This window comes from Vanessa tameamea, chromosome 4, assembly GCF_037043105.1.
Source record: "Vanessa tameamea isolate UH-Manoa-2023 chromosome 4, ilVanTame1 primary haplotype, whole genome shotgun sequence".
Lineage (NCBI taxonomy): Eukaryota > Metazoa > Arthropoda > Insecta > Lepidoptera > Nymphalidae > Vanessa > Vanessa tameamea.
Window position 1 is genome coordinate 4,009,575 of NC_087312.1, and position 11,509 is coordinate 4,021,083.

General features: G+C 29.4%; 3 protein-coding genes across 4 annotated transcripts; all 3 read left to right on the forward strand.

The window, feature by feature from the left end:
* Positions 1 to 23: 23 nt before the first annotated feature.
* Positions 24 to 3,964, forward strand: LOC113394367 (tubulin glycylase 3A-like). The gene is made up of 5 exons (XM_026631653.2): positions 24 to 127; positions 321 to 1,458; positions 1,542 to 2,057; positions 2,516 to 3,034; positions 3,906 to 3,964. The coding sequence occupies exons 1-5, from the start codon at positions 89 to 91 to the stop codon at positions 3,962 to 3,964; spliced, it is 2,271 nt and encodes a 756-aa protein (XP_026487438.2). The 5' UTR covers positions 24 to 88.
* A 270-nt stretch (positions 3,965 to 4,234) lies between these two features.
* Positions 4,235 to 8,826, forward strand: LOC113394460 (UPF0430 protein CG31712). Of its 2 annotated transcripts, XR_010309849.1 has the most exons (6): positions 4,235 to 4,509; positions 4,582 to 4,741; positions 5,102 to 5,302; positions 6,224 to 6,307; positions 6,417 to 6,858; positions 6,910 to 8,826. XR_010309849.1 is itself a non-coding variant. In XM_064220207.1 (5 exons), exons 1-5 carry the CDS (start codon positions 4,355 to 4,357, stop codon positions 6,576 to 6,578), a joined length of 762 nt encoding a protein of 253 aa, XP_064076277.1. In that variant the 5' UTR covers positions 4,235 to 4,354; the 3' UTR covers positions 6,579 to 8,826. The 2 variants fall into 2 exon arrangements, 1 of the variants encoding a protein (XP_064076277.1); XM_064220207.1 differs by having other exon boundaries at positions 6,417 to 8,826.
* A 478-nt stretch (positions 8,827 to 9,304) lies between these two features.
* On the forward strand, positions 9,305 to 11,030 carry LOC113394461 (mannose-P-dolichol utilization defect 1 protein homolog). Its single transcript, XM_026631779.2, has 4 exons — positions 9,305 to 9,563; positions 9,642 to 9,840; positions 9,937 to 10,141; positions 10,706 to 11,030. Exons 1-4 carry the CDS (start codon positions 9,476 to 9,478, stop codon positions 10,952 to 10,954), a joined length of 741 nt encoding a protein of 246 aa, XP_026487564.2. The 5' UTR covers positions 9,305 to 9,475; the 3' UTR covers positions 10,955 to 11,030.
* The last annotated feature ends 479 nt before the right edge of the window (positions 11,031 to 11,509 follow it).

Sequence of the window (11,509 nt, forward strand, 5' to 3'; positions counted from 1 at the left end):
TGTACTATATCTACTCGTACTTGTTTGTAACATTTTAGTTTTGTGATGATGCATCCGAGTTTGAAATTAAAACAGCTAACTTGTAACCATGCCAATGAAAAAAAAGAAATTTTATCACAGGAAAAGAGTAAGTAACTGGATTTTATCAATGGCTAATCTCAAGTATTTTTTATGGTAATGCTACTTGTACTTCGTCTTCTGGTAATTAGTCAAGTTTATTCTTAGTAACATAAGCCTATTATTGGTTATGCATATATTAAAAATGAAGCGACATTTAAAGATTCATAGATGTTTAATGCCAGGTATTCATTTTCTTGCAGAAACATAATTATGATAAGGCAGGAGTCAAAAGACTCTTATCGCCATTTAGTAAATTTATGTATAAATCAGTACGCGAAAGAAAAAAGTTAAATGTTATGGCAGACCGAAATGGTAATTTACACAAAGGATTATCTTATAAAGAAAAAAGTTACATAATATGTAGTTGTCAAAGCAAATCTAGTAGATACAAAAAACTAAAAAACAAAGCAGCGGAAGCTATAAAAGAAAAGAAAATATTTTCCATATATGGGAATTGCAATTCTGTACGGCAAGCTTTATTGGAGAGAAATTGGGTGGAGAAAATTCCATCAAATCGAATGAATTTATCTAAAATACGAAATGGAAGTTTTTCAAGTAAAACTAAAATACAGAGCGAACTTGAGGGATTACTTTTGTCGAATTTTGTAGAAAAGCATAATCCAAACTTCATTTGGCGCACAAGAGATGAGCGCCGTTGTTCCGCCTCTCATATTAAGACAGATTGTGACACAATAATTAACAAATTGGAAATAGATGCCGTATGGACATCGAAGCAAGGCTTGTGCTCGTCATTGAAGAGAAATTATTGGTTTTATATTGAAGACGTGGCAGAGGTTATTGGGCCACGAACTTATAATACTTGTGATAGTGGTGAAATAGAAGGTTTTGTTAAGGATTATAAAATTACGACTTGTACGAGCTTGTTAAAGTGGGTACTTTCTATGGCTGCAAACGAGCGACCAGTTTTTGTTGCTACTGGTAAAATTTCTATGAACATTATAGTTTTCGCTTTAAATCGATGCAAAGAATATCTTTTTCGTAAACAGAACAAGGATATCGATCAATCTATACCGTCTATAAGTGCAGGACAGTGGCATTCTTTCTTAAAAAAATACTACAGTATCATAGCCAAAGAAGAAGTTTTTCAAGCTGACAGAGACAATAAGCTGTCTTTATATTTAAGTTATGCTAAGTTTTTGCTTAAAGAAATTTATAGGTACCGTCCTCAACTGAGCTGCGAAGGTTGTCACAATATTTGGATAATAAAGCCCGCATATTGTTCAAGAGGCAGAGGTATAAGAATGGCCTCAAAACTGGGAGTAATTATGAATTTGTTGAATAAAGCTAACGCAAAATATGTAGTCCAAAAATATATAGGTGAATATTTGATAGACTTTAAACCACTTTAGTAAAAAAATATCCATTTCATATTACATTATTTAAAAAACTTTATCTTTCAGAGGAACCGTTACTCATACACGAAACAAAATTCGACATTAGGCAATACTATCTTGTGACGAGCACATATCCTTTAATTATTTGGATGTACACCGAATGTTATTTAAAGTTTAGCTCTCAAAAATATAGTTTGAAAAACTATCATGAATCTATCCACCTGACTAATAATGCTGTGCAAAAAAATTATAAAAACTGCAAGCAACGCAACAAAGAATTGCCTACAAATAACATGTGGGACTTGGACAAATATAAATGCTATTTGGCCAAAATCGGCAAAGATGATGTTTGGCAAAATGTTATTTATCCAGGAATGAAGAAATCCATTATAGGCATAATGTTGAGCTGTCAAGATTCATTATCAGTGAGCAAAAACCGTTTTGAACTTTATGGCTGTGACTTTATTTTAGATAAAGAATTCAACCCTTGGCTAATAGAAATTAATTCTTGTCCTGATTTACGTAATACTACTCAAGTTACAGCTAAAATCTGTCCTGCAGTGGTATCAGACATAATAAAAGGTAATATTTTTCAAAGATAAGCATTAGCATTCTCGAACATCAATTGTGATTCACTTTAGTTGCTGTTTATTATGGTTATACCCTACCTGTTTCTAAGCAGTACGTTAGTCTTAGGTATACAGAACTAATGTAAATTTAAAATAAATTATTAGACAAGGAAAGCATTTTGAACTAAATTTTAATATAATTACTATGTTTCATATTTAGTACACAGATTACAGAGCAGCGAATGGTCGACTCAGTAATAAGTAAACTCTATCAGTAATAGACATTGACATTAATGCGATATCAATCGTTCTAACCGTTATTTTTGATTTACTGTTGTTTGAGCATTTTAAGCTGTAACAAAAATGAGTTATTGTTCACAACACGATTCATCTGAAACTAACCAAATATATCGGTAACTTTATCATTCGTATTCCATTAACTTTAGCCTCATAATAAACTTTTTTTTGTAGTTGTAATTGACTATGCAAAGGACCCAAAAGCTTCAACGGGAAAATTTGAATGCATTTATCGACAGCCTATATCATTACCACGATACAGAAGTGCAGCAGAATTGGTAGCGCGTGGTTATTCTCTTCCATTTGAATATTTTTACAGAGGAAAAATACAAATTCAAAGATCATTCGATGGTCCAAACATTACAAAAGAAAGTGATATTAAAAAGGTATTAAAAAAAATAAAGCAGTATTATGATGAAGATGAAATAATGAAACAACCACAAGAAGATGATTTTTTACTTAATAAAATAGAAAAAAAAACCTCCAAATCTATATCAGGAATCGAAGAGGCAACAGACGTAACAGATGTTATAAACGGTCAACTCGGAGAATTAAGTGATAGAATTACGTCAGAAAACAGTTCAAATTCTAAATGCCTTCTCAAAAAAGATTCACAACAGCATTCAAATCAAATTCAGCTTATTTCTAGCGTAACGAACATTAAATATTTATGTAGAAAATCAGAATCAAAAAGTATTGACAATAATTTTAATTTTAGTAGACTAGATGATGGACCAGCAGGAAAGGGGAGTATTATAGAATTGAGTAAAATAGAAAACTTATTAAATTACTCTTGTTCTAAATTTGATCGAATACATCAACACGAAATCTATAAAATTTCAAACTTTTCCAAAGATGTGCTACAAGCTACTACAAAAATTTTATCTTTTATTAATGACAAGGAAAGAGAATATACTCGTTGTTAAGTATAAGATTTTACGCAATATATGTATGTATTTCAATAAATTAAATGATTTTTAAGTACACTCTTTACATATATAAGTTAATTAATAATAAGCATATATTTTTATTCCATTTGAAAGTTTTCAAGCCATATGAAAGTTCATCTACAGACATGGATATCGTATATCATAAAAAAAATATCATAATATGATCGAATTCAATTAATAAATAACGTATTATAATATCTAACTGATATTTTAAAAATAAAAGAAAAATATTTACTATTCGTTTGAGTTTTTCAAATGCACTTTTGCCAAATCTTTTAATGCGATTGAAAACTGTTCTGATCTGATCATTTTACTATACCATCGAATGAATGTACAAGAAAATGTTCTTTAGTGTCAAACACATATTTATCACTGAGTAAATAGACTCAGAATATCCCTTTTTTCCTAAGTAGCAATAATATGTCACTCAAACGCACATTATTCCCGTTTTAATAATAAAATATGTTTGGATCTACCTGCACGGGTTCTTGATGCCATTTATTATAATAAAATTATTGCTTTAAATTCGCTAAAATTTGTCAAGTTTTTCTTTCTCTATATCGTAGTAATAAATAATTGCGTTGTATTTAGTTTAACTAATGTACGTCAATTAGGCTCCGATAATGATCCTGGCGAAGGGGTACCTAATGGAAATATTTTTAAGTTGGTATAAAAAAAAATGTAGAGTGGTTTATCTCTAATCCGAACTCTTATCAATACGAAACGAATACGTAGTAGTAAGTGTAGACGCAGCTTTAGGCAAATAAATCAATTGCAAAAAAAATATTTCGAAATTACATACTTTAATAAGTTTAATAAATAATTTGATCATTGTAAAGATGAAAATATATATTAATATTATAAAAAATATTTAATAAGCAATTGAGTAAGAGTTTACTTATAATAATTAAAATTATGCTAGTGCAACTATCTGAAGTTAAGTTTATGCTTAATGCTTAAAAAAAAAATGGAATGCGTTCATCGGAGTTTCAACAATCGTGTTATGAAAATTTACAATATCTTGAAAATTAATTAAAGTTTACACCAACGAGTAGTTTCTAAAATGGGTCGATCAAGGTCCCGAAGTAAAACACCACGACGACATCATAAAAGTAGCAAACATTCAAGAAAGAAGAGTCGTTCGAAAGATCGCTCTTCATCGCGAAGTAGAAGTTCTAAACACGCTGAGAAAACTAGAGAACGGAGTTCCAAATCAAGGTATGCAAAGACAAATTGATTATTACTAATCTAATAAAATATATATTAATAAAATTCGTACATAATTTGCAGAAAAAGATCGCATTCAGCGTCATCAACATCTAGTAGTGGCGGTTCTTATGATGCAAATAGAACTAGCAGAAAGAAATCCAAAGGACGCAGTAAAATGGACGAAGTCGATCGGCTTGCAGAAATGGAAAGACAAAGACGTATTAGAGAAGCAGAACAAAAGGTAATTGTACTACATTAAAATGTAACCAAAAATTTAAATATGCAATTGGAAGAATGTCATGTGACAATGCTTAGAACTAACAGAATATCTATATAGTTATTGCATTAATTTGTTCCTATATTTTATTAACTATAATTTAATTTATTAATTTACGAATATAAACATTCACCAACCCAGTGTATATTTTCGTAACATTTTTAAGTTCCTTATTTGTTTCTAAAACCAATATACTATACTTGGTTAGTTTTTAATGTTTGTATTATTAATTATTAATAGTGTATCTACTTCATTAAAATTTAATTTAAACAGTAAAATATATTTAACTATTAACTACTACTAAAAAAAATTAACATTTTTTAGGTAGTTGAAGAAGAGGCGGCAAAAAGAATAGAACTACTTGTAAAGAAGAGGGTTGAGGAAGAACTGGAGAAGCGTAAAGATGAAATAGAGCAAGAAGTTGCAAAAAGAGTTGAAGAGGCAAAAAGAAAGATGGAGAAAGAAATGATGGAGGAACTAGAAAGGCAAAGAGAACAGCAACGTCAGGAGGAGATGGCTAGACAGGTAACTATGTTTTGTACCCTTCAGTCATCTGTAAAAGCAATGCAATATTGCTCTTACATGTGACACAAAAACTGAGGGAACAATGTGATTTGTTCTCACAGCTTACACATGCTACAAATAATGTTGAATGTTTATTATACCAACTATGTACAAAAGAAACTAATAAAAGTATTCTTTCGATCATATCTGTTAAAGGTCCAGTCAGGTGTAGTTCGAGTGCTTACAAGAATTTTTCTTGAATTCTTAATTGTTCACTCATTAAGAAAGACTTTATTTTACAATTTTTTGTATTCAATAACAACATGCATGTCATTTGCACCTCCGAGACAGATTATTTTTGTATGAACTGTTGAACCGTAAATGCCATAAAGGTGACCGGCTAGCATTTTAAAATTGTTCACTTGACTGTCCTTGGCAGTCACGTAGTCTATAAGTCAGGTCAGAAGACTGATCAAGAGCCAGAAGACCTAAGAATTTTAAGGAGTTGCTGCTTGAGGATCCAGGCCTGACAGCTGAAGGTATTTTTTGAAACTATTTTTTGTAAACCAATACCGTTTATGTTATACTCGGGCAGATTACATAATAACATCATATATAAGTAATGATGTTGTAGGATTTGTAGGGCACAATAACAGTGAACACTGAATAGGTATGTAAAAAACTATGTAGTGACTCAAACTGTACAGTGTACCATACATATAGATTGTGCATACATGTAATTTTTGTAGGGACAATACAAAACTTAGGTGATATATTTAAATAACACAAAATACAATGATTTTGTATATCATCAATATTACAAATTCTATGTTCATAAAATTTTATAAAACAATATAAATATATTCTTGCATATTTATTTAATATTTGTTGCCACTTAATCTGTTTTAAAAATTGTATTAATATGATGTTTCTATCATACAGGAGGAAGAAGCTCGTAAAAGGAAAGAATTGGAGGAAATCATGGCAGAAAATAACAGAAAGATAGAGGAAGCTCAACGCAAGCTGGTTAGTTGAATTTTTATTTTGTAAAGTCCATTCCAATGGCTTAATAAGTTTAAAGCAAATGAAATATAAAAATAGTTAAATTTAAACAAATATATTTTTTTGTGTTTAGGCTGAAGAAAGACTAGCGATGATAGAAGAACAAAGAAAAATGGATGAAGAAAGACAAAAACTTAAAAAAGAACAAGAAAAGCGAATTAAAGAGGAACAAAAGAAAATTTTAGGGAAAAATAATTCAAGACCCAAACTGTCATTTTCACTGAAGCCTCTCTGATGGGTATTGTGAATATGTAATAAACTTTTGCTAAGTTAAAATTCTATGTATCTTGTGTTAGACAAAATTTTCCAAGTGTCGTAATTAGGGTTTGATTTAAAAAAATTGCAAAATAATAGGAATAATGATAACAGAAACATTTAAACTTATTCCATTTGATTCATAAAACAACAAAATAAAAACTAGGTTAACTGATGGCGTGGCTTAACATTTTGTATTGTCAATATATCATAATGTTGATTTTTTTGTACAGAATCTCTAACATGTTTGACAAAGACTTGTTGTCCCTTTCGAAACCACACACGAGAAAGAGAGTAAGAAAGAGAAAGAGAGAACTATTATTTAGACCTGTCAAATTAGTTAGAAATTCTATATCCATTTGGCGCAATTCTCAAATATAGAATTTGCTTACTGAAAGTCGAAATAAAACTCGAACGCTTGAAAGCACACATTGATAATTAAAAGGTCTTATTAGATATTTATCAATATACACACACACAACCACTTTTATAAAATGTCAGTAACATTTAAGGGTAAATAATTTCTAAAGCATTCTTTAATACAAGATAATGTTAAGTAGTAAATAATCTTATTTATAGTATCATACATTTTTTTTACAAATATATATTATATAACAGAATACAATCCAATTTTAATTTGTTTATGGTTTGATTCATACTGAATTATTTCCTTTACACTTTCGAATCACTGCAAAAATAGAAAATTTACAGCAAAATAAATTAAAACTCCATTGAAATCCGTCCACACGAAAAGTTTCACATAGTTTATCCATAGTTTTCTTTTATTTACTGCAGAGTTGTTATACTTCAGAACAATAAAAGAACAAACTGTATCTTGTCAAGAAGATAGTTGTTAGTAGGAAAATTTAAGGCATGACTAGGCTTATGTATCTAAAAAAAACGAATTGGACTAAAATAAATATTCTGTTATATTTAAAAACATGCTTATGACTGAAACGGAAGAAGATGAATAATTAATCTCAACGTGCTATCATTATTGAAGTTTTTTATAAATTATTATTTTATGGCATATTTCAATTGAGGCTACACCTATTTGAATATAATTGGAAAAACTAATCTTAAACAATAGAATTGTCTTGAAATAACAGATAGAGGCATACACGTTTGACAATATAGATGCGCGTGCGTCTTTTCATAATAATCTTCGACTTCTCATTTAGACCTTTGGGTATTGAATATTAATTGGCTTAAAAAATAGAATGTAGGTTGTAGAAAATGTATGTAAAGAGCTATTACGATCAAAATGATACGATAAAAGAAGAACGCACGCCGCACCAGATCGTCTATAATAAAACTATTAATTATCTTAGTTGAATAAAATTTATATAATTAACAAGACAGTATAATTTACAGTACCAGCAGCTCTATAGATAAAAAACAATCGATATTTAAAGCTGTTATTTAAAAAATCCTGTTACTATGTAATGATGTGGGAGTAGCAACGATTTTTTTCTATATATATATATGTTAGTAATAATAATATTTCAGATGAATATTTAATCATATAACAACATAAATAATAACATATTTGAGTTGCAGAATTGCGAACGCAGACCATTTCTGTTAATCAATTGTATTCTTTTATATAAATAACATAATAATCAAAATATCAACATAAGAAATAGCTGAGACAGAGGCCTTTGAATTAACATTATATAGCAATACATTTACGAATCCGAACGTTTTAGATATTGTGAAAGTTGTTATGTAGATATAGATATTTGTTAAAATGCAAATATATACTGCTAAATTAAATTATTAACAAAGGTATCTTTTAAGAGTTGTTAGAAATCAGTGACATGTTTCCACTGGTCTTGTCAAAATTGTCTAAAATAAAAGTTTTGTATCAAAATATCAGTAATCTTAGATTTTAACTAGATTAGATTTTATATATTCATCATCATTAGAATATTATTTAATAAAGTAAACTTGAATTTTGTTGCAAAACTTGTATTTAATATGATTTTATTTTCTAAATGTTTATATTCAACTTATTCGCACGATATTTCTTCAACCATTCATTTAGTGAACATTAAAATAAAGATCGTGCATGCATTTAAACTGACTATATGATTTAAACTTTCATAAATCCATGCACTCTTTAAAGTAGTACCTACTTTCGTTCATTACTTATTCAATAACATATTTGTGCACAATGTCATTTCACTGTAATCAAAATTGAAAGCATAAAAATAAAGATTTAGAAGGATATTTTTTCAATTAATATGTAACCTCTTGTTTATGGAAGTAGTTAGGAAAATTATAAACTAGGTTCATTCGTAGTTTATTAAAAAAAACATCGTCATTACAAAATAATCTTACATTGTGGTAGAAAGATACCTATTATGACATGGTTAATCCAACCGTAGTGGTCACCGCCCCTCATAAATCAATGTTAAATATTTCTTAGTGCTAATCTCAATAACATTCACAGGGTTACATCGCCAACGTTACGGGTTAACGGGTTAACACCAATCTTAGAAAATAATATTTGATCTGCTTTTAATTACAACGGCTTGCTACCCCTTCAAACCGTACCGGCTATCAATAATAACAAAAGTAATGTCAAAAAAGAATATTTTTGAAATACTTTATATTTTGGAATGAGCTTTCTTGGATCTATAATAAACAAAAAAAAATCAAGAGTTGGCGACATTGTAACAACGTCAAAAGTTAGGTGTCACTGTTGTCAGTCGTCACCTCTAGTGATTCAAGATTTTACTATCTGCCTGAGTGCCTGCCAATTTGGCTTATCAAAGTTCAAAACATTTTATCAATTGCTTGGTAATTTTTTATACTTTTACATGAAATACTGATCGTTAAAAATAAATGTTATTAACATTGATACTATAAAAAATGGCAGAATTCTTAAAGGGATTAATATTGTCGATTTTATCGGAAAAGTGTTACAGTGAATATTTCGTCAAGTATAATTTCTTAGACGGTAAGTTTTTCTTTAAGTCGTTAATTCTGTTAAAATGTATAATTTTAAAAATACACGATGTTGTAATTTTCGTTTTAGAACCATGCTTTAAAACAACATTGAGTAAAGGGCTCGGTATCGGTATAATTGCTGGTTCAATTTTGGTGAAAGTACCACAAATTTTGAAGATTCTCGGGAGCAAGAGCGCTGAGGGTATTAACATTTATGGAGTTTCCTTGGAGTTATTTGCAATAACAGCAAATTTTGCATATAGTTATGTTATGAATTTTCCATTTAGGTAAGTACTGCAATTTTTATATATATTTAATAGTATATTAAACTTTTTTGTCCTTTATATACTATGTGATTAATAAATATATTTATTATGTTATAGTGCGTGGGGTGAAGGAACATTCCTTGCTATTCAAACAGCTGCTATTGCTTCACTGGTGCTGCATTATGGAGGAGCCCCGGCCAAGGCTATAATGTTTTTAACTACTTATGTAGGCCTAGTATCTATACTAGTCAGTGGGTATACACCAAAGGATATATTATGGATGATGCAAGCTATTAATGTTCCTATTATTGTTATAGCAAAGGTAATTTTAAAGTTTTATATTATTTTTAGTATTTACCTGTAATTGTTTAATGTATTTTTTACAAGGCAATTTCTATTTGAATTCCAATTCCCCAATTATAATGAATCTAATTATGTATTCATTTACATTTCTAGAATCCTTCTTAATTCTGGATTTTGTCCTGTCAGTGGAAACTGCATTTACATCAGCTATTTTACTTACTATAACCTACATCCTAAGTTTTGATGCTCAAAAATGAAACAAAAAACGCATTCAGTTAATAGGTAAAAGAAAGTTTAAATGAGCCAGTAGTCCAGTATAGACAATATATTATTTAAAAAAAATTGTAATTAAATCAATGGGACACTTTTGTTTCATTCTTCTGTATAATTATTTTCTCATGTCTAGTTAAAACATTTAGTACAGGAAACATCCATTAACATATGCTAATGCAATATAAATAATGCAACATCATAGTTGTATTGAAAATGATTTATTTGTAATGTACAAATAGTAGTGTCAATATTTGAAAAAAAGATAAATGGTTACTTTTATGTTTTAATAATTTTATATTTATATTTTTAGTCAATACAAATTCTTACAAATTACAAGAATGGAAGTACTGGTCAACTGTCTGCTGTTACTTGCTTGTTGCTATTTGGAGGCAGTATAGCAAGAATATTCACTTCTATACAGGAAACTGGAGATTTCATTATTATAGTCACTTACTGTGTATCAACAATTGCCAATGGGGCCTTGGTCTTGCAATTGTTTTGGTATTGGAATGTTGTTAATAAGACTGCTAAGAATAAAAATAAGAAGAAGCGCACATAGTCAATTAATATAGTTACGGACTATTTAAATCTTTTATTTTTACTTATGTAATTGATGAAATATAATTTTATTACTACTTGGTGATTTTTATTTTGAACAAAACATCTAAATTAATTGATAGATATGATAATAGATATGAATTATGAACACCAACTCTAACTAAGGCCATAAGGCAAGGTGTTATACTTTTAATAAAGCTTTTTGCACTGCTACTCCAACGTCCAAGTGTTTCAACAGCAACAGAATTTGAAATAAGACATGAATATTTAGATTGCTTGTTCACTTCGGCTTCTTCTGCAGCGGCTCTGGCCCTTAACATTGTTTCTCTGATATGAGATGGGGCCAGTTTGTCAACGCATGTAGCGTCCCACACTAAGACCTATCCTCGTTCACTGGGAACCAATTTCATTAAAATTTTTCGAAAAAAATAGGTATAATCTTTTTTTATTAAAACCAATTTCAAATGCTCATGTGAAACTAAGCACTCGACACTTGAGTCTCCAAAAAGTTAGAGAAACAGTGTTTGTCAAAATGAAAATTTTTCCTTCAAACCAA